The following is a 22,408-nucleotide window of genomic DNA, read 5'->3' on the forward strand; positions in this document are numbered from 1 at the left end:
GGCCTGGCTTCCTCCCGCATAGCTATATGTGTGCAGTTGCACAGCTGGTTCTGGTTTCCTACCACGTAACTATGCCTGTGCAGGTGCACAGCTGTACCCAGCTTCCTCCGACAAAACTGCTTGTGCAGGTGCACAGCTGAGCCCGGCTTCCTCCCATGAACTGTGCCCATGCAGATGCTCAGCTGGGCCCAGCCTGGAGGCGGAATGTGAGGTCATGGTGGGGAGCCGGTGTGCCATTGAGGTGTGGGGTAGGGGGTGGAAGGGCCCTCAAGCTCTGGCTCTTCCAAGAGTGGTCTGGGTGACTGTGGTGACTTCCCTTGTTTGTGACCTCAGAGGCTCCGGTGCTATTCAGAAAGAAGCTGAAACCCCAGACGGTGGAAGAGCGGAGCTCAGTGACCATGGAGGTGGAGCTGACGCGGCCGTGGCCCGATGTCAAGTGGACACGGAATGCAGCCGCTCTGGCGCCAGGCAAGAACGTGGAGATCCACGCGGAAAGCACCAGTCACCGCTTGGTTCTGCACTGTGTGGGTTTCGCTGACCGTGGCTTCTATGGGTGCGAGACTCCAGACGACAAGACGCAGGCCAAGCTCACCGTGGAAAGTGAGCAGCCGTAGCAGGCGGGGCCCCAGGAGTCAGGAAAGAGGTGGGAGGGGGAGAGGATGGATGTCCCCCTGCAGGGACAGGCCCTGGGGGGTGCTGGGAAGGAAGGGGTGGGCCTTTGGCTCTGAGGCCCCATGGGGAGGTGAGTGAGGGCTGGCCCCGCGGGCTAAGGTGTCTGTGCAGTGGCTTACCCTTGCCCCTGCATGTGTGCTCAGTGCGCCGGGTCCAGCTCGTGCGGGGCCTACAGGCGGTGGAGGTGTCCGAGCTGGGCACAGTCAGCATGGAGGTGGAGCTGTCCCACGCTGATGTGGAGGGCAGCTGGACGCGGGATGGCCTGCGGCTACAGCCAGGGCCGACGTGCCAGCTGGCCGTGCATGGCCCCATCCACACGCTCACGCTGTTGGACCTGCGGCCACAGGATGGCGGCCTCGTCACCTTCAAAGCTGAGGGGGTGCACACGTCCGCGCGGCTCATGGTAACCGGTGCGTGGGCCTGGGTGCACCCTGCTCTGTCCCCCAGGTAGCCTGGGGAGGCGGGTGGGCTGGGGTGGCAGAATCCTGGGCTCTGGGCTCTGTGTTTCATTCCTAGAACAGCTGTCTGACACCGCCCTGCTCAGGCCCCTCTTGGCTCTGCCTCTCACCCTTCCCCTCCTGCCACCCTAGAGCTGCCTGTGAGGTTCAGCCGCCCCCTGAAGGACATGGTGGCCACAGAGAAGGACAAGGTGACCCTGGATTGTGAGCTGTCACGCCCCAATGTGGATGTGCGCTGGCTGAAGGTGCCTGCCTCTCACCCGAGTACTCTGGCTCCCTCTGCCTCTCTTGGTGGCCTGTCAGGCACGGGACGGCTCTGCTGGGGAGTCCCAGCACCTGACCCAACCTCATCCCTCCTCAGGACGGTGTGGAGCTGCGGGTGGGCAAGACAGTGGGCATGGTGGCCCAGGGTGCCTGTCGGAGTCTCATCATTTACCGGTGTGAGCTCGGGGACCAGGGCGTGTACGTGTGTGACGCCCACGACGCTCAGAGCTCAGCCTCCCTGAAGGTGCAAGGTGGGCCAATGAGGGTCAGAACCTCCTGGCACCCCCACATTCCCCAGTGGGGGGCTCAGCCCCCTGGCTCACCCTGCCCTGTCCCCTCCAGCAGTCCAGGTGGGAGGGGGGAAGGGGCAGCTTCGTGTGTCCAGGGGTGACAAGGCCCTGCTCATTACCCCAGGTCGCAAGGTCCAGATCGTGAGGCCCCTGGAGGACGTGGAGGTGATGGAGAAGGAGGGTGCTACGTTCTCCTGTGAGGTCTCGCTCGACGAGGTGCCGGCCCAGTGGTTCTGGGAGGGCACTAAGCTTCGGCCCAGTGACAACGTGCGCACCCGTCAGGAAGGTGCGGTGGTGGGCAGGCTTTGGGAGGGCATGTCCTCCTCCAGTCCCCAGGCCCTCCTTCCCCCAGCACTGAGTGGCCTGTGTTTCCAGGAAGGAAATACACTCTCATCTTCCGGAAGGTCCTGGCAGAAGATGCCGGGGAGATCAAATTTGTCGCAGAAAATGCAGAATCACGAGCACAGCTCCGAGTGAAAGGTGAGGGAGTCCAGGGGAGGGTCTGTGCTGGGCAGTGTGTGGGTGCACACACACCTTTTGGGCCTTCCAGGGGCTGACAGGTCTGTTGCCACAGAACAGGCGTGGGGCACCCAGGCCTTTCTTGGGAGGACAGCAGTGACCCAGAAGGAGAGGTCTTGGAGATTCAGGGTCTCCTTGTTAAAATTGGGACTGGAGCAAGTGCTGGAGAGGTGGTGAGGGCAGATGGCACCCCTGGCAGGTGGGGGGGCAGGTGGACCCCAGCAGGTGTCGAGCATCAGCCCTTAGCTGGTGGCCTTGGTGACAGTGAGGGCACCGAGAAGAGAGAGTCAATGGCAAGGGAGGGGCAGGAAGGCATAGGAGGCATGGATTTGCTTGATGCAGGGGTGTGCGGGGGGGGGGGGGGGTGTGAGGAAATGTGGCAAAGCAGGGATGTGTGGAGAGCAGGGGTGCACGGAAGGAGCTTGTGAAGGGCCAGGGGCACGGAAGTGGGTGTGCTCAGCTTCCTCCCGGTCAGCTGTGTGTGTGGGGTCCCAGAGAAGCCCGATGGAGACACTCGGCATAGCCATCACTGGACAGTGAACCGGGCCAGCGTGGGCTGTTCTGCTGGAGCGTGGTGGGAGTCTGCTGGTTGGAGGCTGAAGAGCACCCACACCAGTTTGGGTGTGGGGTTTTGGAGCTCTGAGCACCCCCAACCACACCGGCCACACCCACAGAACTGCCAGTGGCCATCCTGCGGCCGTTGCGGGACAAGATAGCCATGGAGAAGCACCGCGGCGTGCTGGAGTGCCAGCTGTCTCGGGCCAGTGCGCAGGTACAGTGGTTCAAGGGCAGCGTGGAACTACAGCCCGGGCCCAAGTACGAGATGGTCAGCGACGGCCTCTACCGGAAGCTAATCATCAAGGATGTGCAGCCCGAGGATGAGGACATGTACACCTGCAACGCTGGAGATGTGAAGACCAGCGCCCAGTTCTTCGTGGAAGGTGCCGGCAGCACCGTGGGGGCGCCTCTCCCGAGTCCCAGGGCAGTGGGCGGTCCTCCTTGCCGGACGGCGCCAGTGACCAATCAATCTCTCACCCACAGAGCAATCCATCACCATCGTGCGCGGTCTACAGGACGTGACCGTGATGGAGCCTGCCCCCGCCTGGTTCGAGTGTGAGACCTCCATTCCGTCGGTGCGGCCGCCCAAGTGGTTCCTGGGAAAGACGATGCTGCAGGCGGGGTCGAACGTGAGCATGGAGCAGGAGGGCACCGTGCATCGCCTGACTCTGCGGCGCACCTGCTCCACCATGACCGGGCCTGTGCACTTCACCATCGGCAAGTCGCGCTCCACCGCACGCCTGGTGGTCTCAGGTGAGCGCACGGCGTGGGTGGGCTGCACACGGACCTGGATCAAGGCTGGGGTAGAACCCGTGGTCCCCCGGAGGCCACAGCACCGCCCTCTTCCCTTCTGCTGCAGACATCCCGATGGTGCTCACGCGGCCGCTGGAGCCCAAGGCGGGGCGCGAGCAGCAGTCGGTGGTCCTGTCCTGCGACTTCAAGCCGCCCCCCAAGGCTGTGCAGTGGTACAAGGAAGACACTCCCCTGGCACCCTCTGAGAAGTTCAAGATGAGCCTGGAGGGCCACATGGCGGAGCTGCGAATCCTCCGCCTCACACCCGCGGACGCCGGCATCTACCGGTGCCAAGCCGGCAGCGCCCAGAGCAGCACGGAGGTCACCGTGGAAGGTACCGAGGGCGCCTGAGGCCCTGGAAGGATCTCGGAGGCTGAGCGGCCCACCGTGCCCCTGGAAGCACGCGAGGGCTCACGGGGCCCTGGGAGGGTCTCTGAGGGCGGGGGACGCCAGGAACAGGTGCTGAGCGGCCTGCCCTGCCCCTGCAGCGCGCGAGGTGACCGTGACACAGCCATTGCAGGACATAGAAGTCACGGAGGAGAGCCGAGCCTCTTTCTTCTGTGAGCTGTCCCATGAGGACGAGGAGCTGGAGTGGTCACTCAACGGCACGCCTCTGTACAACGACAGCTTCCATGAGATCACCCACGAGGGCCAGCGCCACACGCTGGTGCTGAAGCGGGTTAGGCGGGCGGATGCGGGCACCGTGCGCGCCTCCTCCCCCAAGGTGTCGGCCACTGCCCGCCTGGAGGTCAAAGGTGAGGCGTCCCTGCGGGCCCTTAGGGTCCTCCCAGGAAGGGGCGCTGGGCTCTGCAGGCCCCTAGCTGGCGCTCACTCACCTGTCCACATCCGCCCCCCCACCAGCAAAGCCAGTGGTGTTCCTGAAGGCTCTCGATGATGTGTCTGCGGAGGAGCGGGGCACACTGGCCCTGCAGTGCGAGGTCTCGGACCCCCAGGCCCGCGTGGTGTGGCGGAAAGACAGCGTGGAACTGGGCCCCAGCGACAAGTACGACTTCTTGCACACGGCGGGCACGCGTGGGCTTGTGGTGCATGACCTGAGTCGGGACGACACCGGCCTCTACACTTGCAGCGTGGGCTCCGAGGAGACCCGCGCCAGAGTCAGTGTGCACGGTGCGTGGCTGGCGCCGGGACAGCGCGTCCAGGGGGTGCAGCTGTGGCCAGGGGGTGGGGCGGGTTCAAGAGGCAGGTCCAAGCCCAGGGGGTGGAGCCGCGTCCGGGGGGCGGGTCGGGTCCAGGAGGCAGGTTCAGGCCCAACGGGTTGGAGTCGGGTACAGGAGGCAGGTCCAAGCCCAGGGGATGGAACCGCGTCCAGGGGGCGGGTCAGGTCCAGGGGCGGGGTCCGTTCCAGGGGCCTGGTCAGGTCAGGAGACAGGTCTAGGCCCAGGGGGTGGAGCCGCGCCCAGGGGACGAGGCGGATCCAGGGATCCGGTCCGTTCCAGGGGGCGGGGCGGGTCAGGAAACGAGTCCAGGCTCAGGAGGTGGAACCGCGGCCAAGGGGCGGGGCGGGTCCAGGAGGTAGACCCAGGCCCAGGGGGTGGAGCCGGGTCCAGGGGACAAGGCGAGTCCAGGGGCGGGGTCCGTTCCAGGGGGCGGAGCTGCTTCCAGGTGACAAGGCCGGGTCTGGGGCGGAGCCAGTTTTAGGGTGCGGGGCTGCTTCCAGGTCTGTGTGTGTGGGGAGGGCTGCCTCTGCCCTGGACCCACCCCTTCTCCAAGGCCGGAGGCTAACCTGCAGAGCTCTGGAGGTCAGGATAGGCTCCTGGAGGAGTAGGCTGGATGTGATCCCAGGAGACCCAGGTACAGGCAGGCGGGCGAGGGACGATGAGCAAGGGGAGGGCTGGGGAGACTGGACTGGCAGTGCCTGATAGAGTCCCGGTGGCTGGAGACATTCCCCCGGCATCAGGGACTGTGTGTGGGCAGCTATGGGGGTCACAAAGGGGTACAGTCAAGGCTACAGCTTGGGGGTGGCTGGCTGCAGAAGCCAAGATGTCAGATGTAGGATGCCCTGGAGGGACTCCCAGGCCACAGGCACAGCCTGGTGAAGGTGGTTGTTTGAAGGCCACGTGCCTCCCCATGGAGTCAGCAGGGCAGCGTGGGCCCCCTCACGGCCAGCACAGCAGATGTCCCTCTCAGCCCGAGCCTGACCTGCGTGCACAGCTCTCCTGGCCCAGCTCCTTCAGTCCCATTCTTCCTCACGTGCGTGTGCAAGGCAGGCCTGCTGCCTGGTCACCCTGTGGACCCTGTGGACCCTGTGGCGGGTCCCTGCCGGTCTGGCTGGGGTTTGAGGACAGAAAGGGAAGGGGGCAGGGCAGCATGGTGAGTCTGTGCTCGAGCTAGACGGCCCCTTCATTTGGGACTCCCGTCCTTGGCCTTCTGGAGTGTTCAAGCTGTGACCGCTGTGGACAGTGCTTGTCCTGTAGTGGACTGGAAGTGACAGCAGGCCCCCCAGGATTAGGGCTTCAGGGGGTGAGAGTGAGGGTTCAGCTTTCATGGGGTCTGCCTGGGGCAGCTCTGGTCTTGATGGTGCCAGATCGGGGTAGGGGAGGGGCTGGGGTCCAAGAGCCTGGCCTGGGGTGACCGCCATCTCCTGTGGCCCACAGACTTACACGTGGGCATCACCAAGAGGCTGAAGATGGTGGAGGTGCTGGAGGGCCAGAGCTGCACGTTCGAGTGTGTTCTGTCCCACGAGAACACCAGCGACGTGGCCACGTGGACTGTAGGTGGGAAGACAGTGGGTGGCTCCGGCCGCTTCCGGGCCAGCCGCCAGGGCCGCAAGTACACCCTGGCTATCCAAGATGCTGCTCCTAGTGACGCTGGGGAGGTGATGTTCTCCATACTGGACCTCACCTCCAAGGCCTCCCTCATCGTCCGAGGTGGGCACGGGGCAGGGATGGGCACCTGTCTCCATAGGGCTGGGGGTACTGTGGGGCCTCAGGCAGGAATGGGGTGCTCCTGGGGACTGTCCCCTTGGGCAGCTCCCCGGTTAGAGATCCAGAGACACTGTTGGGGGCTGGGGCTTAGTCATCTGAAGGAGCTCCCTCTTTCCAGACTCTGGGCAGAAGCAGGGCTTCTGGTCTTTGGTGTGTGGTCTGACAGCTATGGGAGCCCCTAGGCTCATGGCTCCCTGAGCTGGTGAGTCGCTACTGCTGTTCCTGAATTCATGCACCTGGCATAAATCAAATTCAGGTGCAGGTGGTGACACCCAGTCCCCAGCTCTTGCTGCCAGCAGCCATGCTTTCAATCCCAGGCTCTGAAGGGGGCCAAGGTGTGAGAGTCTCTGGCCTCCTGTGTCCTCTCCCCAGCTTCCTCCCCATGACACGCCGGCTCCTGATTTCCAGGGCCCAAGGTCCCCATGGCTACCTGCCCCCCCCTCACCCTAAGCATGGCTGGGACCCGGCTGTGTCTTATGGTGGCTGCCCTGCCCTCTTCAGAGAGGCCCGCGGACATTGTGAAGCCCCTAGAAGACCAGCAGGCTTCTCCGGGAGAGGATGTGGTGCTGAGCTGTGAGCTGTCCCGGGCCGGCACCCCAGTGCGCTGGCTGAGGGACGGGAAGGCCATTCGCAAGAGTCAGAAGTATGACCTCGTCGTGGATGGCCCTCGGGCCATGCTGGTGGTCCATGCTGTCTCGCCCAAGGATTCCGGCGAGTACACGTGTGAGACAGAGGCTTCCAAGAGCACAGCGAGCCTCCGTGTGGAAGGTGACCCCACAAGAGACCCGGGGAGGGGTCCCCGTGGCCTCAGCAGGGGAGGTGCCCACAGTGGGGGATGTTCCCTGTCCAAGGGGCCGGCATAGGGTCCACACAGCCCTCACCCCCACCCCTTCCCACCCCTCCCAGAAAAGGCAAACCAGTTCACGGAGGAGCTGGCTGATCTGCAGGGGACGGAGAAGGGCACGGCCGTGTTTGTGTGCAGGACTGAGCGGCCTGCCGCTGTGGTGATCTGGCGTAAGGGGCTTACGGAGCTGCCTGCCTCAGGGAAGCACACACCCAGCCAGGATGGCCTGACCCTGAAGCTGACCATCAGTGCCCTGACCAAGGCAGACAGTGACACCTACACCTGCGACATTGGCCAGGCCTGCTCCCAGGCCCGGCTCCTGGTGCAGGGTGAGGCCCGGCGGGGTCCTGGTCTGTAGGGGGCTGGCTGGGAGCTGGGTCTGGAGGGGGCTCAGAGGCCCTCCAAGACCAGCTTCAGTTTCCCTGTTCCTGGGAGTAGGGCCTTGGTGGTTTCGTCTCTGAGGCCCTGCTGGTGGTACCTGGTGCAAATTTGTGTAGCCATGGCTGTGAGCCCTTCCTGTGTGCTGACATGAGCCTGATTGCCCACGCCGGAGCCAGCTGGGTTGGCTCATGGGATGTGCAGCCTGGTCCCCTATGCCGGAGCCAATGGGGATGGTCCACGGGGCATGTGGCCCAGCAGCAGAGACGGCCCACGGGACATGCAGCCTGGGAGCAGGGATGGCCCACGGGACGAGTGGTCCAGGAGTGGGGACAGCCCATGGGATGAATGACCCGGGAGTGGGGACGGCCTATTTCCAGCGGCAGCTGGCTGCAGGGGACCCTGATTGCCGGTCTGCGCCCTGTAGGCCAGAGGGTGCTCATCACAGAGGACCTAGAGGATGTGGAGGTACGCGAGGGCTCGTCAGCCACCTTCTCCTGCCGCATCTCCCCCCCCGACTATGGGCCGGTGCAGTGGTTCCTGGATCAGACGCCCCTGCACCCCAATGAGCTCAATGAGATCCAGGCTCAGCCCGGTGGGTACCATGTGCTCACCCTTCGGCAGCTGGCTCTCAAGGACTCAGGCACCATCCACTTTGAGGCGGGGGACCAGCGGGCCTCAGCCACACTGCAGGTCACAGGTGGGCTGTGTGCTCCGCGCTGTGGGGGGCCCAGTCCATGGACTAAGGGGCAGCCATGGGGAGGGCAGATGTTGGCCACACATAGAGCATGGCCTTGGGGCTCATGGGGATGGTTCCCAGCCTATGGACCCCGGCGAGGTGGGCTATTGGAGGACAATCCCCCATCCTCACAGGGTGGACTGTGCTGTACCAGGCCTGCCTCATCCCCCTGGCAGCCCATGACCCTGGCCCGAGGGGGCAGCTGCACACCTAGCCAGGGAGCTGCTTTGTGTGCAGGAGTCCCCAAGCATCCTGTGTGTCTCTCTGTACCCCCAGAAAAGCTGAGTGTGTTCTCCCGTGAGCTCACAGACGCTACTGTCACGGAGGGGGAGGACCTGACCCTGATCTGTGACACCACCACCTCGGACAGCCCCGTGTCCTGGACCAAGGACGGGAAGGCCCTGCGGCCATCGGCTCGCTGCCAGCTGAGCCAGGAGGGCCACCGGGCACAGCTGGTCATTACTGGAGCCACCCTGCAGGATGGTGGGCGCTACAAGTGTGAGTCTGGGGGATCCTGGACCAGCTCCATTGTCAGGGTCCACGGTAAGTTCCTGGGATCACACTCCATCTCAGGGTGGGGGGCCCTGGGACCCCAGCATCCCCCCTTCTTTCCGTCTCAGGGCTCTGCTGCTGCTGGAGTTGTCCTCCCCCGCCCCTGTCGTCTCCTGAGCAGCTGCCTGCTTCTTGCTTCATGCCTGTGTCTTGTCCTGACCCCTGTGTCTCCCTCCTCGGACTTGGCTGGTCTCCCCCTGCTCGGTTAGCATGGGTTGTTTAACACATGCCACAGGCTGGGCAGTCCAGCGACAGACGTGGACAGTCTCCCCATCCTGGGGCTGGGAAGTCCCAGGTCCAGGCGTGGGCACCACTGGCTTCTCCCAGGGCCTCTCTCCGTGGCATGGATGTGCCAACTTCTCCCTGTGTCCTTGCACTGTCATCTGTCTGTGTCTGTGTCCTCATTTCTGCCTGCGGGATTACGTGACTCGCAGGGTCAAGCTCAACCCTGTGGTCCCTTTTACCTTAATTACCTCTGTAAAGACCCCTTGTTCAGTCACAGTTGCCCTGAGGTTCTGGGGGGTGGGGCTCCGGCCTGTGAATTTGGGGGGGCACTGTTCATGCCAGTCTGCCCTTCTCTGCTCTCATCTCCTGCTGGCTGCTGTGTCCCCAGCTGCCGGCAGCCATAGGGCCCTGGCTGGGGTGCAGGAGGTGGGTGTGAACTGAGCGTGTGCCTGCCCACAGCACGGCCAGCACGTTTCCGTGAGGGGCTGAAGGACCTGGAGGTGCTGGAGGGCGGGGCTGCCACTCTGCGCTGCAAGCTGTCGTCTGTGGTCGCACCCGTGGAATGGCGCCGTGGAGAGGAGGTTCTGCGGCCTGGGCCTAAGTACAGTTTGCATCAGGAGGGCACAGTGCTTGAGCTGGTGGTCCGGGACCTGCGGCCCCAGGACAGCGGACCATACTCCTGCTGCTTCGGGGACCAAAGGACCATGGCCACGCTCACTGTGAAGGGTAAGCAGCCCCGTCTGCCTGCCCACAAACCCCTTTCGTCCCTGTGGGAGGATGAAAATGGCATTCTCTGTCTGTCGGTCCTGTTGCAGCCTCACCTGCTGAATTCATAGGGAGACTGAGAAGCAAGGAGGCCACGGAAGGGGCCACGGCCACGCTGCACTGTGAGCTGAGCAAGGAGGCCCCTGTGGAGTGGAAGAAGGGGTCCGAGACCCTCAGAGCTGGGGACAGAGTCAGTCTGAGGCAGGATGGGACCACGTGTGAGCTGGAGATCCGTGGCCTGGCTGTGGCAGATGCTGGGGAGTACTCGTGTGTGTGCGGGCAGGAGAAAACATCAGCCACGCTGACCATCAAGGGTAAAGACCGCATGCAGCCAAGCAGAGCTGTGTTCTGGCGTCTAGTTGACTTTGTGATGTCCATCTGCGCTCAGTCCATGTTTGTGTTTCTTCTCTCCCACATTCTCTTGGTGTTACCCTCCATTCATTACTTTATGGAATCTGCCTTTTCTCCTGGGCTGTTGTGTGAACCACAAGAAGCCAGCATCCCAGCCACTTCCCAGTCCTTGGTCATTGCTGGTCCTGTTGTCCTATGGGAGCCTGTCTTATTCTCTGTCCTGTCATGTCCTGCCCCCAACAATCTCCAGAGAACCTGATGTTCTGTGTCTGAATTTTCCCAGCCCTGCCTGCTGAATTCATAGGGAGACTGAGAAGCAAGGAGGCCACGGAAGGGGCCACAGCCACGCTGTGCTGTGAGCTGAGCAAGGCGGCCCCTGTGGAGTGGAGGAAGGGGTCCGAGACCCTCAGAGCTGGGGACAGAGTCAGCCTGAGGCAGGATGGGACCGTGTGTGAGCTAGAGATCCGTGACCTGGCTGTGGCAGATGCTGGGGAGTACTTGTGTGTATGCGGACAGGAGAGGACATCGGCCACGCTGACCATCAAAGGTGAGGACCATATGTGACCATGTGGAGCAGTGTCTCCATGTCCCAAACCTGTGTCAGGTCCTGTTGCTCTGCCCTGGTCACTGCATGGTCCTCCTGCTTCTCTGTGTGTCTCCTGCTTCCTGCAGCATGAATCTCTAAGACCTCCTCGTGTGACACTCGTTTTGGATAAACTGCAGAGAACAAAGATCTTCCTGCCCTTGGGGGGGCCACATCTAGGGGAGAGACAGGGGGCATCCCACAATACAAACAGAGATTTAGAGCCTTCTTGAGGCCTCTGAAGGGAGTATGCAGAGGAAGAGCTGGGAAGTAAGTTGAAGCTTGGAATTCAAGACAGAGATACCAGGAGGCTGATGAAGGAGGAGAGCCAGGACACACATGCAGGGCTATGGGAGAGCTTTACGGGGCAGGAAGTGGGTGTGGAGGGTGCATGGGGAAGAGATCTAGGTACAGAGATGACGCAGAGTCTTGTTGGATCTGGAGATCAGGTTTGTTGAGGTAAGTACAAAGGTTGAGGTGAGGTGAGTTGGGTGTAGAGAGTGAGGTGAGATGAGGCGGATGTGGAGGTGAGGTGAGGCAGGTGTGAAGGTGAGTCAAGGTGAGGGTGAGGAAGGTGAAGTGAGTCAAGGCGGGTGAGGAGGTGAGCTGATGTGGGTATGGTGGTGACCTCATGTTGGGGCTGCATGACAAGGTGAGGGGGGAGGTAAGGTTTTGGTGTAGAAAGGGGGAAGGTCCAGAGTGTCTGACCCAGGAAGACAGGTGAGTGTCCACGGTTGGGTGGGGGTCCAGGTGTGGTGACTGGCAGGTGGGTGGGCTGTGCTCGCAGCAGCCACAGGAGGGTCCAGTGGGGCATGGTATGTCCAACTGGGGTGGAGCAGGATGCACAGAGAAGTACAGGGTTGTGTCAGCTGGAGCAGGAAGGCTGTTCAGGGGTCAGGGGTGACCGGGCCATGTCCTTTGGGGATGGGGCTGGAGGAGGCATGTCGGGGGAGCCCCTGTGCATGGAGCCACCTCCTATGGGGCATCCCGCCTGCCATCCCCAGAGACCCTGCTTCCGATAGGCAGCCATGTTTCTAGCTTTGTGTCTGTGGCCTTTCCTTCTCTTCTGGCTTGAGTTCATGGTCTGTGTCTGTCTGACTCTCCCAGGCCTGACCACCCCAGTTCACAAAGGTCCCGAGGCCTGGGCAGACCAAGGGAGGAGGGCCCTCTGTGTAGTGTGGTGAGGGGCCCAAGACCCTTGGGGATGCACAGGGCCTGACCACGGTGTGGCTGGTGGTTCTTTGGGCTGGGTTTTCAGGGGCCCTTTTGGGTCCTAATTACTTCCTGCAGGGAAGCAGATGTGGGGGCAGGATGAGGCCAACCCCACATCCGGAAGAGCTCCAAAAGCAAAGCCAGGCCCCTGTGCCACTTGAGCCCTGTGGCCAGGCACAGCATCTTTGCCATGGGCAGTGGTACCTGCCCTGCAGTCTGAGTGCCCTCTAGCCCAGGGGCAGAGGACCTAGGTTGACAGGCAGCAGATGGCCCAGAAGAGCTGTTTCTAGAAGTGCTGGTCACAAGGACACCTGCTGTACGGTGACAGGACAGGAGGAGGGCGGCTCCTTTTTCCTTCCCAGCTGGGTGGTTCTTGCTCCTCTGGAGAGAGAGTTTAAGGGGACTTTTTCATGTCTCCTTCTTTGGCTTTATCTGTCAGGATCCCCAAATTGCCATGATATAGGGAGCCACTGACTGTGGTGTGATCTGAGTAGGACAACTTGTGTGGAGTAGAGGAGGAACCTGGGCCCTTGAATCTAGTCTGAAGCAGGATGGGCCGTGGAAGATGTGGGAAGATGTCTGCTGTGGGCACTGTGGCCATTTCTGCATGTATGTCCATGTCCCGAGGCCCTTTGAGGATGCCAGCTTCTCTGTCTCCTTGCTGGCCTGTACCCAGGTGGCTTTAGGTCAGTCTGTCCTCCAGCCATACACACTGGTTCTCCCATGTGTCCGAGTGTCCACATTTTGATTGCTTATTTGCTCCAGAATGTGTTTCACTGTTGAATGCCCACATCCTGACTCCTCATATTACCCAGTCTGTTGTTCACTGTGTCACCTTGACTTTCACCAGCCCTTCCTGCCAAGTTCACAAAAAGTCTCAAGGCTGAGGAGGCCATGGAAGGGGCCATGGCCATGCTGCACTGTGAGCTGAGCAAGGCAGCCCCTGTGGAGTGGAGGAAGGGGTCCGAGACCCTCAGAGCTGGGGACAGAGTCAGCCTGAGGCAGGATGGGACCACGTGTGAACTGGAGATCCGTGGCCTGGCGGTGGCAGATGCTGGGGAATACTCATGTGTGTGTGGGCAGGAGAAGACATCAGCCATGCTGACCATCAGGGGTAAAGACTATTTGTAGCCACGTGGGTCTCTGGCTTGGTGTCTGTGCATCATCTCCTGTCACCCCTTATTCTTTGTAGGACTTCGTGGGTATCTGTGTCTTTCCAACTGTGGTTTCTGTGTCTATCCTGGAGCCTGTGTCCTCATTAAGCACATGTTCTGCTGCTTGTGTCCAGTCCTTTGTGCCCTTGGTTTCTGCAAGGCCATTTGCCTCCCTCACCATCTCTTCCTGTGTGTCTCATTCATGCCGTGGCAACTCTGTAGTTGTCTGATCCTTGTGTGTGTACCTATCCTCAACACAAGTCCCCCAGACAGCGTACTGTGTCTCCCTACTTCTTGGCTCCCCCTAGCCATGTTGGCTAGAGTCATACAAAATACGAGGACTAAGGAGCTACTGAAGAGGCCACGGCCACACTGAGCGCAGGCCAAGCTGAGGGAAGCCACAGCTCGCAGCGTATGCTTTACACACCAAGCACGTGGCCCACATCCAGTTGGGTCTGTGTCTCCTCTGTGATATTTGTGTCCCGTATCATCTATGTGGTCAGAGACTGTGATTATGTCTGTGTCTTTCTGACTCTCCTCAGCCCTGCCTGCCAAGTTCACCAAGGGCCTGAGGAAGGAAGAGGCCACAGAAGGGGCCACGGCCACGCTGCGCTGTGAGCTTAACAAGGAGGCCCCCGTGGAGTGGAAGAAGGGGTCTGAGACCCTCAGATCTGGAGACAGAGTCAGCCTGAGGCAGGATGGGACCACGTGTGAGCTGGAGATCCGTGGCCTGGCCCTGGCAGATGCCGGGGAGTACTTATGTGTGTGCGGGCAGGAGATGACATCAGCCACACTGACCGTCAGGGGTAAAGACCACATGCAGCCAAGCAGAGCTGTGTTCTGGTGTCTAGTTGACTTTGTGATGTCCATCTGCGCTCAGTCCATGTTTGTGTTTCTTCTCTCCCACATTCTCTTGGTGTTACCCTCCATTCATTACTTTATGGAATCTGCCTTTTCTCCTGGGCTGTTGTGTGAACCACGAGAAGCCAGCATCCCAGCCACTTCCCAGTCCTTGGTCACTGCTGGTCCTGTTGTCCTATGGGAGCCTGTCTTGTCCTCTGTCCCAGTGTATCCTGCCCCCAACATCTCTGTTCCTGTGTCTGACTCTCCCCAGCTGTGGTGGCCAGAGTCCTACCAAGTGTGAGTCCTGAGGAGCCACTGAAGAGGCCACGGCCACACTGAGCACAGGCCAGGCTGAGGGAAGCCACAGCTCACAGCACATGCTCAACACACCAAGCACGTAGCCCACGTCCAGTTGGGTCTGTGTCTCCTCTGTGATGTTTGTGTCCCATCTCATCCATGTGGTCAGAGACCGTGATTATGTCTGTGTCTTTCTGACACTCCCTAGCCCTGCCCGCCAAGTTCACCAAGAGCCTGAGGAAGGAAGAAGCCACAGAAGGGGCCACGGCCACGCTGCACTGTGAGCTGAGCAAGGAGGCCCCCGTGGAGTGGAAGAAGGGATCTGAGACCCTCAGAGCTGGAGACAGAGTCAGCCTGAGGCAGGATGGGACCACATGTGAGCTGGAGATCCGTGGCCTGGCCATGGCAGATGCCGGGGAGTACTCGTGTGTGTGCGGGAAGGAGAGGACATCAGCCATGCTGACTGTCAGGGGTAACAACCATGTGTGGCCACCTGAGTAATTTCCGTCTCTCTCCCACTCTGTGCATTCCCTGAATCTCTTAGTGTTGCTGTCACGCCAGGGCCCCACGATGACCATTATGTGGTGCACCCACAAACTCACATGAAGAACACACTGGTGTTCATGTGTAGGCCACAGGGGTGGATGATGCAGGGACTTCAGGTGAACACTAGGAGAGCTTCCCAGGGCGGTGGCACATGTTCAGGCTACTGACAGGCCCAGGCCGTGGGCCCAGAAGTGGAGTTGGGAGGATGTGTGTCCTGAGCCCAATGTGTGCAGGACAAGGGTCATTGCTGGGGTTCAGAGATAAGGTGGCCAGACTGCCCAGGCGCTCTGTTGGTGACAGGGTCTGCTTGACTGTGGAGGTTGCAGGAGTGTCTGAAGTGCTCTGTCTTAGCATGGACTGTGTGACGAGCACTGCATGTGGCCACAGTCCTGGCAGCTGGAAGTCTGTGATGAAGGAGCTGGGAGCCTCTGTCCCTGGTGTACATGTACCATCTCCTCCCTGTGTCCTCACTTGGTTGTTCCTCTGTGTGTTTGCATCCTGATCCCCTCTTCTTATCAGGACACCAGTATGTTTAGATAATGACCCACCCCAGTGAACTGTCTTCCCCCCATTACCTCCTGGGAGAACTTATTTTCAAATATGTTCCCATTCTGAGGTCCTGGGGGTACAACTCTAGTGTGCAGATTTACGGGTAGGACACAGCCCGTCTGTGACCCTCTGTCCTCTTGCCCCCATCCCGAAATCCACGTCCTTCTCCCATGTGGAGTATATTCAGCCCGTCCCCAATACCCCAAGGCTTTAACTGATTCCAGGGTCATCTCAGAATCCAAAGTGCGACGGCAGCACATCATGAGGTCCAGTTGAGACTCAAGGCAGATTCCTCTCCAGCTGTGAACCTGTGAAGTCAGGCTCTGCACCTCCTGAATGTAGCAGGGCAACCAGCGCAAGATACACATTCCTGCTCCAAAGGGGAGGAATGGGAATGAAGGAGCGGGTCACTGGTCCCCAGGGGTGCAAGAACGAGCAGCGTAGACTCTTGGATTCTAAGGCTGGAGAAGGAGCCTCTGGGCCCATGAGTGATGAACTTGTCGCTGCAGCTGTGGATGGAGGTGGCCTGGTCTGTGGGTGCCATGGCAGCCCTGCAAGCTCTAAAGAGCTTGCAGTTTCCTTCTCTTCCACTGTGGAAGGATAATACGTGTGCACAGCTGGGCAGCTCATGGGCCCACCCTGTAGGAACCCCACAAGGCTGATGGTTTCCATCGTATTGGCCTTTCATCTCCGTCTGATTCAGACACAGTGCCAGATGCCCTCAACAGCCTGGTTGGTCTCCTGTGCCATTTGCCGGAGTCTAGTTCATCAGACCAACCCTCTGCACATCCTTCCAGGGTGACCCTGTCTCTGTTTCCAGCTTCTTCCCTGCTCTAACATTTCACCACAAGCAGCAGGGAGAAAGAAGGCTGCTCCCTCAACTCTTTGCTTAGAGATCCTCCCAGCTACACATGGAAGTTGACTGCTTGCGAGTCCCTCCTTCTGCAGACTCTGGGACAGCACTCAGCCAGCTTCCTTGCCACTTCCTACAAAGACCACCTTTCCTCCAAGTGTCCCATAAACTGTTCCTCATTTCCACTTTGGGCCTCACCAAATGTGCCATGGTGTGCGTATGGACACGTCCCACCATGATTTTCTCAAGGCAATCCACACTGATCCAGCTGCCCACCGAAACCCAGCCTCTGCCCAACACCCAGTGCCAAAGCCACTGCCACAACTGAAGCTCTTGGTAACAGCAACAACCCACTCCTGAGACCAAAACTGGCATGGCTGTGCAATGGAGAAGTGACCTCAACAGCAGAAAAGTGGAGTCTCCCAATCCTGGAGGTTGGAGTCTAGAATCCAGGCAGTGCAGGACTGGTTTCTCTGGAGGCCTCTCCATGGCTTACAGATGACTGCCTTCTCTTTGTGCCCTCACCTTGGCTGTCTCTGCATGCCTATATCCTGATCCCCCTTTTTTGATCACCCTACCCTAGTGACCTCATTTTACCTTAGTCACCTCTTGAAAGACCCCCTTCTCCAAAGGTAGCCCCAGTCTATTGTCGTGGGGTTGGGGATCTGATATGAATTTGGGGGAAGATGAGTCCCTCCACAACGTGGTATGACCAGGGTAGATGCTGGTCACCTGTAACTGAGGAGAGTGAGTGTCTGGTGGGGTCTGGACAGGAACATATGAAGTTGAGAAGGTGGGGCCTAGAGTGTGTGGGAATGGCATCAGTGAGCCCAGGTGAGTCCAGTACTGGATGGATGCCCCTCCAAGTCTGGGAAGATTGGGATGGGAGGCAAGAGTGGAGCAGTGAATGTCATGGCCAGGAAATGTCTCCTGGGGATTCCTCCATGAGAAATGTCCATCCCATCACAAACATTGGTTGTGACCTAGAGGAGCTTGGCTTGGAGCTCAGAACAGATGAGGCCAGAGCTTAACCATATGAAAGGTTAGGGTAGGAGAACATTGAGACGACAAGATGCCTAGAGAGAGCCAGTGCCCAGGGCAACTGCACCTCAAGGCAGGATGCCAGAAGCCTTCACAATCTCTCTCTCTCTTTCTCTCTCTCTCTCTCTCTCTCTCTCACACACACATACACACACACAGGCCTGTGTGATCTCCTCTCCACTCCTTTGCTGTTCCCATCCTGAGTGTTCATGTTGTGCCCCTAGTCCTCCAGAGGGGTTGATGGTTTCTGTACATCTGACCTTCTGCAGCGCTGCCTGCTCAGTTCATCCAAGATCTGAAGATCAAGGAGGCCTCAGAAGGAGCCACAGCCACACTGCATTGTGAGCTGAGCAAGGAGGCCCCCGTGGAGTGGAAAAAGGGGTCCGAGACCCTCAGAGCTGGGGACAGAGTCAGCCTGAGGCAGGATGGGACCACGTGTGAGCTGGAGATCCGTGGCCTGGCTGTGGCAGATGCCGGGGAGTACTCGTGTGTGTGCGGGCAGGAGAGGACATCAGCCATGCTGACCGTCAGGGGTAAAGACCATGTGTGGTCAAACAGAGCTGTGTTCTGGTGTCCAGTTGACTTTGTGATATCCACCTGCTCTCAGTCCGTGTTCATGTTTCTTCTCTCCCACATTCTCTTGGTGTTACCCCCCATCCATTACTCCATGGAATCTGCCTTCTCTCCTGGGCTGTTGTGTGAACCACGAGAAGCCAGCATCCCAGCCACTTCCCAGTCCTTGGTCACTGCTGGTCCTGTTGTCCTATGGGAGCCTGTCTTGTCCTCTGTCCCAGTGTGTTCTGCCCCCAACATCTCTGTTCCTGTGTCTGACTCTCCCCAGCTGTGGTGGCCAGAGTCCTACCAAGTGTGAGTCCTGAGGAGCCACTGAAGAGGCCACGGCCACACTGAGCACAGGCCAGGCTGAGGGAAGCCATAGCTCACAGCATATGCTCAACACACCAAGCACGTAGTCCACGTCCAGTTGGGTCTGTGTCTCCTCTGTGATGTTTGTGTCCCATCTCATCCATGTGGTCAGAGACCGTGATTATGTCTGTGTCTTTCTGACACTCCCCAGCCCTGCCTGCCAAGTTCACCAAGGGCCTGAGGAAGGAAGAAGCCACGGAAGGGGCCACGGCCACACTGCACTGTGAGCTGAGCAAGGAGGCCCCCGTGGAGTGGAAGAAGGGATCTGAGACTCTCAGAGCTGGGGACAGAGTCAGCCTGAGGCAGGATGGGACCACGTGTGAGCTGGAGATCCGTGGCCTGGCCATGGCAGATGCCGGGGAGTACTCGTGTGTGTGCGGGCAGGAGAAGACATCAGCCACTCTGACTATCAGGGGTAAAGACCACATGTGACTATGTGGACCTGTGGCTTAGTGTCTGCATAGTGTCACCCTGTCACCACATTCTCTCTAGTAGGATTGTGGTTGTCTGTATCTCACTGGTGGGCTTAACTGGTTTCTCCTACCCTCCATGTCCTCATTCTGTGTATATCCTGATGTCATGTCCAGGCTTGTGTCTGTCTACCCTGGACTACTTGTCTTTCTCAGTATCTGTGTGTTTATTGAGTCATTCACGCCATGACCCTTTACTGTTTGTGATTCTTGTGGGTGTTCCATCATGGACAAAGTGTCTCCAAGATAGTCCGATATTCTCTGTGTCACCTTGACCCTCCCCAGCCCTGCCTGCCAAGTTCACAAAAAGTCTAAGGGATGAGGAGGCCACAGAAGGTGCCACAGCTATGCTGCGCTGTGAGCTGAGCAAGGCAGACCCTGTGGAGTGGAGGAAGGGGTCCGAGACCCTCAGATCTGGGGACAGAGTCAGCCTGAGGCAGGAAGGGACCGTGTGTGCGCTGGAGATCTGTGGCCTGGCGTGACGGATGCTGCAAAGTACTCATGCATGTGTGGGCAGGAGAGGACGTTGGCAAAGCTTACTGTCATGTGTAAAGACCATGTGTAACCACATGGAGTGTATGGGTGCCTGTCCTTGTCTCTGTGTCTCTGCATCTTCTATGGCTGTCAGAGGCACTCCCCTCCTCTGTCCTATGTCTGTTCTACTGTCTTGTGTCCTTTGTTTACTGGCCTCCATCCTCATATCCTCATGGGGTCTCTCCAGGTGGTGGGGACAGAATTCTCCCCTTGTGTCTCTCTCTCACCTCACCCCAATCTGCCCAACTTGTCTGCCTTCAGTGTGTCCCGTTGTATGTTGGGATGCCCATGGCGGGGCTGATTCTGTGTCTCTCGGCCCCCCGCCTACCCTTCAGCCCCACAGGTGGTATTCAGGGAGCCCCTGCAGAGCCTGCAGGCTGAGGAGGGGGCCTCGGTCACCCTACGGTGTGAGCTGTCCCAGCCCAACGCCACCGTGGTCTGGAGCAAGGGCGGCCTGGAGGTGCAGGCTGACGGGCGCAGGGAGCCTCGGCAGCGGGGCCCCACGGTGGAGCTTGTACTGAGGGACCTGCGCCGGGAGGATGCGGGCGAATACGCATGTGCCTGTGGACCCCAGGCCACCAGTGCCACCCTCATTGTTACAGGTGGGCCCCAAGGCGAGACCCGTGCAACATGCAGGACCCCTGTGCTTTGGGGTGTGCCTCAGGGCTGCAGCACCACCCTGGGCATCCCATGGGGGACATGTCAGGCCTGGCAGCAAGCTCAGCCCTCACTGTCCTCACCATAGTAGCTGAGATCCTGAGGTTACCCGTGGCGTCACAGCTGCACCCCTGTGATTCCCTCCACCATCAGGGCCCTGTGGTTCACCTCTGCACCGTGTTGCCACACCTACAGTTCCCCTCTTGCACTCTGTACCTTTGTTCCTGCGGTTCCCCTCTGCACCCATAGTCATACTCCTGCGGGACCCACCCCAGTCCTGTAACCACGCCCCTGAAGGTCCCACTTGAAACCCCCCTGCAGTTCTCTGTGCAGTACCCATAGACACGCCCCTTTGGTAACCCTCTGCACCCATAGCCAGGGCTCTTTGGTCCCCTCCGCACCTTGCAGCCATGCCCCTGCACCCCATAGCCACGCCCCTGAGGTTCCCCCACTGCACCTGGTAGCCACGCCCCTACACCCCCATAGCCACGCTCCCGTGGTTCCGACACCCAGACCCTTAGCAGCTGGCCCCTCCCGCTCTGCCATGGCGCCCCAGCGGTTAGTCTCATCTCCCCAGAAACCTCAGCCGAGTGCCTGTGGTGCCTTCTCTATTTATTCCTGCTCCCTGGCTGTTCTCCCCTGCAGCCCTGCAGGCACCCTGGGCCCCGCCCCCACTCTCTCCCCTCCCCACAGCAACACCCCCTGCGCTCCCGCGGTAGCCCCCTGAGCTCCTGGCCCGGCGCCTGCCCTCACGCTCTCTGAGTCCCCACAGCTGCACCTGTGCGGTTCCTGCGGGAGTTGCAGGCCCAGGAGGTGGACGAGGGCGCCACGGCGCGCCTGCGCTGCGAGCTGAGCCGAGAGGGCGCCAGCGTGGAGTGGCGCAAAGGGTCCCTGCAGCTCTTCCCGTGCGCCAAATACCAGATGGTCCAGGAGGGCAGGACTGCTGAGCTGCTGGTGCGGGGCGTGGAGCCTGAGGACTCTGGCCACTACACCTGCAACGCGGGCGACTCACAGAGCACTGCTAGCCTCTCCATCCGAGGTGAGCTGCCCAGCAGCACCTTGCCCTCTTCGGGGCCCTCAGTCCCCGAAAGGGTGCCGGGGTGGGGGTGCCTTGCTGGGCAGCCCTAAGCGCCCCTCCCTGGCCCCCCAGCCCCTAGGCCTATATTCCAGGAGGAGCTGCAGAGCACGGAGCAGGAGGCCGGCAGTGTGGCCTGGCTGCGCTGTGAGCTGAGTGGGACAGAGACCGGTGTCCCCGTGCAGTGGCTCAAGGAGGGTGTGGAGCTGCACGGGGGCCCCAAATATGAGATAAGGCGCCTGGGGACCACATGTGAGCTGCTGATCCACGGGCTGGAGGCCAAGGACACGGGCGAGTATGTCTGTGTGGCTGGCGGCCGGAAAACCGTGGCCTCTGTCAGGGTCAGAGGTGAGCCCTCCCTGCCACCCCCTCTCCTCCTGTGGCTGCTCTGGGGGTGCACTTGGCCTGGCCCAGCTCCCATTAAGGCCAGGCCCTTGTCTGGGTATTGTTCTAAGGGCCCTGGGGTTACTGGCTCTCCTCCTTTCCACTTCCCTCTGGTTTAGGTGCTCCTAGAGAGGAGTATTCATAGTGGGAATCACTACTGCATCCCCCCTGCCCTGGAAACTGCCTTGCATTCCAAGCCCACAGGCGGGCAGCCTGGCCTGGTCATCCTCATGGAGCCCCACCTGTTTTAAAAGGGCTTGCCTTCCTGCTGTCCTGGCCGAGGCAGGGCTGGCCACAGGGTGGGTGGAGCCCAGCACACCACAAGTGCCCACGTTCCTTCCAAACAGGCACCCCCAGCCCCGTCTAGGAGTCGAGTGTCATGGTAACAAGTGTGTGGGGCACAAAGGGTCTGGGACGAGAAGAGCGTGAGGGTGTTCAGGAAGGTTTCCCTGGAGGAGGAGGACTGGGAGGTTGGCTCAGGTGTTCTGGCCTGGCTGGTAAAGGGACCTGTGACCTACCCCCCAGAGCCGGAGGTGACCATTGTGCGGGGGCTGGAGGATGCCGAGGTGCAGGTGGATGGGGACGTGGAGTTCACTTGTGAGGTGTCACGGGATGGAGTCACCAATGTGGAGTGGCGTCTCCAGGGCCTGCCGCTGCAGAACAATGAGGTGACGGAAGTGTCCGTGCGGGGAGGCCGCACCCACACTCTCCGGCTGACGGGCGTGACCCCCGAGGATGCAGGCACCATCTCTTTCCACGTGGGCGTCCACACGTCCTCTGCCCAGCTCACTGTCCGAGGTAGTGGGGCCCAGCAGGCTTGCTGCACACTCTGGGCTGGGGGTTTCGGGCCCTCTGTGGCCCAGACACAGGTCCCTGGATCCCTGCCTTTGTGGGTGGGGAACCGGTGGGGAGCTGGCCTTGTGCTGGGTGATTC

The 22,408-nt window shown here is 60.4% G+C and overlaps 1 protein-coding gene across 1 annotated transcript in view; it reads left to right on the forward strand.

The window, feature by feature from the left end:
* The window catches only part of OBSCN (obscurin, cytoskeletal calmodulin and titin-interacting RhoGEF), a 114,482-nt gene that overhangs the window by 38,870 nt on the left and 53,204 nt on the right, over positions 1 to 22,408 (forward strand). Inside the window, 30 exon segments of the mRNA XM_059416429.1 lie at positions 334 to 600; positions 816 to 1,082; positions 1,263 to 1,375; positions 1,492 to 1,645; positions 1,809 to 1,970; positions 2,060 to 2,164; positions 2,878 to 3,144; positions 3,245 to 3,514; positions 3,621 to 3,887; positions 4,042 to 4,308; positions 4,415 to 4,681; positions 6,169 to 6,441; positions 7,000 to 7,266; positions 7,405 to 7,671; positions 8,148 to 8,420; positions 8,736 to 9,002; positions 9,696 to 9,962; positions 10,052 to 10,315; positions 10,636 to 10,899; positions 12,998 to 13,261; positions 13,844 to 14,107; positions 14,650 to 14,913; positions 17,700 to 17,963; positions 18,506 to 18,769; positions 19,110 to 19,298; positions 19,301 to 19,372; positions 19,694 to 19,960; positions 20,788 to 21,054; positions 21,166 to 21,438; positions 22,000 to 22,272. Coding sequence (XP_059272412.1) covers positions 334 to 600; positions 816 to 1,082; positions 1,263 to 1,375; positions 1,492 to 1,645; positions 1,809 to 1,970; positions 2,060 to 2,164; positions 2,878 to 3,144; positions 3,245 to 3,514; positions 3,621 to 3,887; positions 4,042 to 4,308; positions 4,415 to 4,681; positions 6,169 to 6,441; positions 7,000 to 7,266; positions 7,405 to 7,671; positions 8,148 to 8,420; positions 8,736 to 9,002; positions 9,696 to 9,962; positions 10,052 to 10,315; positions 10,636 to 10,899; positions 12,998 to 13,261; positions 13,844 to 14,107; positions 14,650 to 14,913; positions 17,700 to 17,963; positions 18,506 to 18,769; positions 19,110 to 19,298; positions 19,301 to 19,372; positions 19,694 to 19,960; positions 20,788 to 21,054; positions 21,166 to 21,438; positions 22,000 to 22,272 — 7,209 coding nt within the window.

The sequence above is a fragment of the Mustela nigripes genome, chromosome 12 (assembly GCF_022355385.1).
Source record: "Mustela nigripes isolate SB6536 chromosome 12, MUSNIG.SB6536, whole genome shotgun sequence".
Taxonomy (NCBI): Eukaryota; Metazoa; Chordata; class Mammalia; order Carnivora; family Mustelidae; genus Mustela; species Mustela nigripes.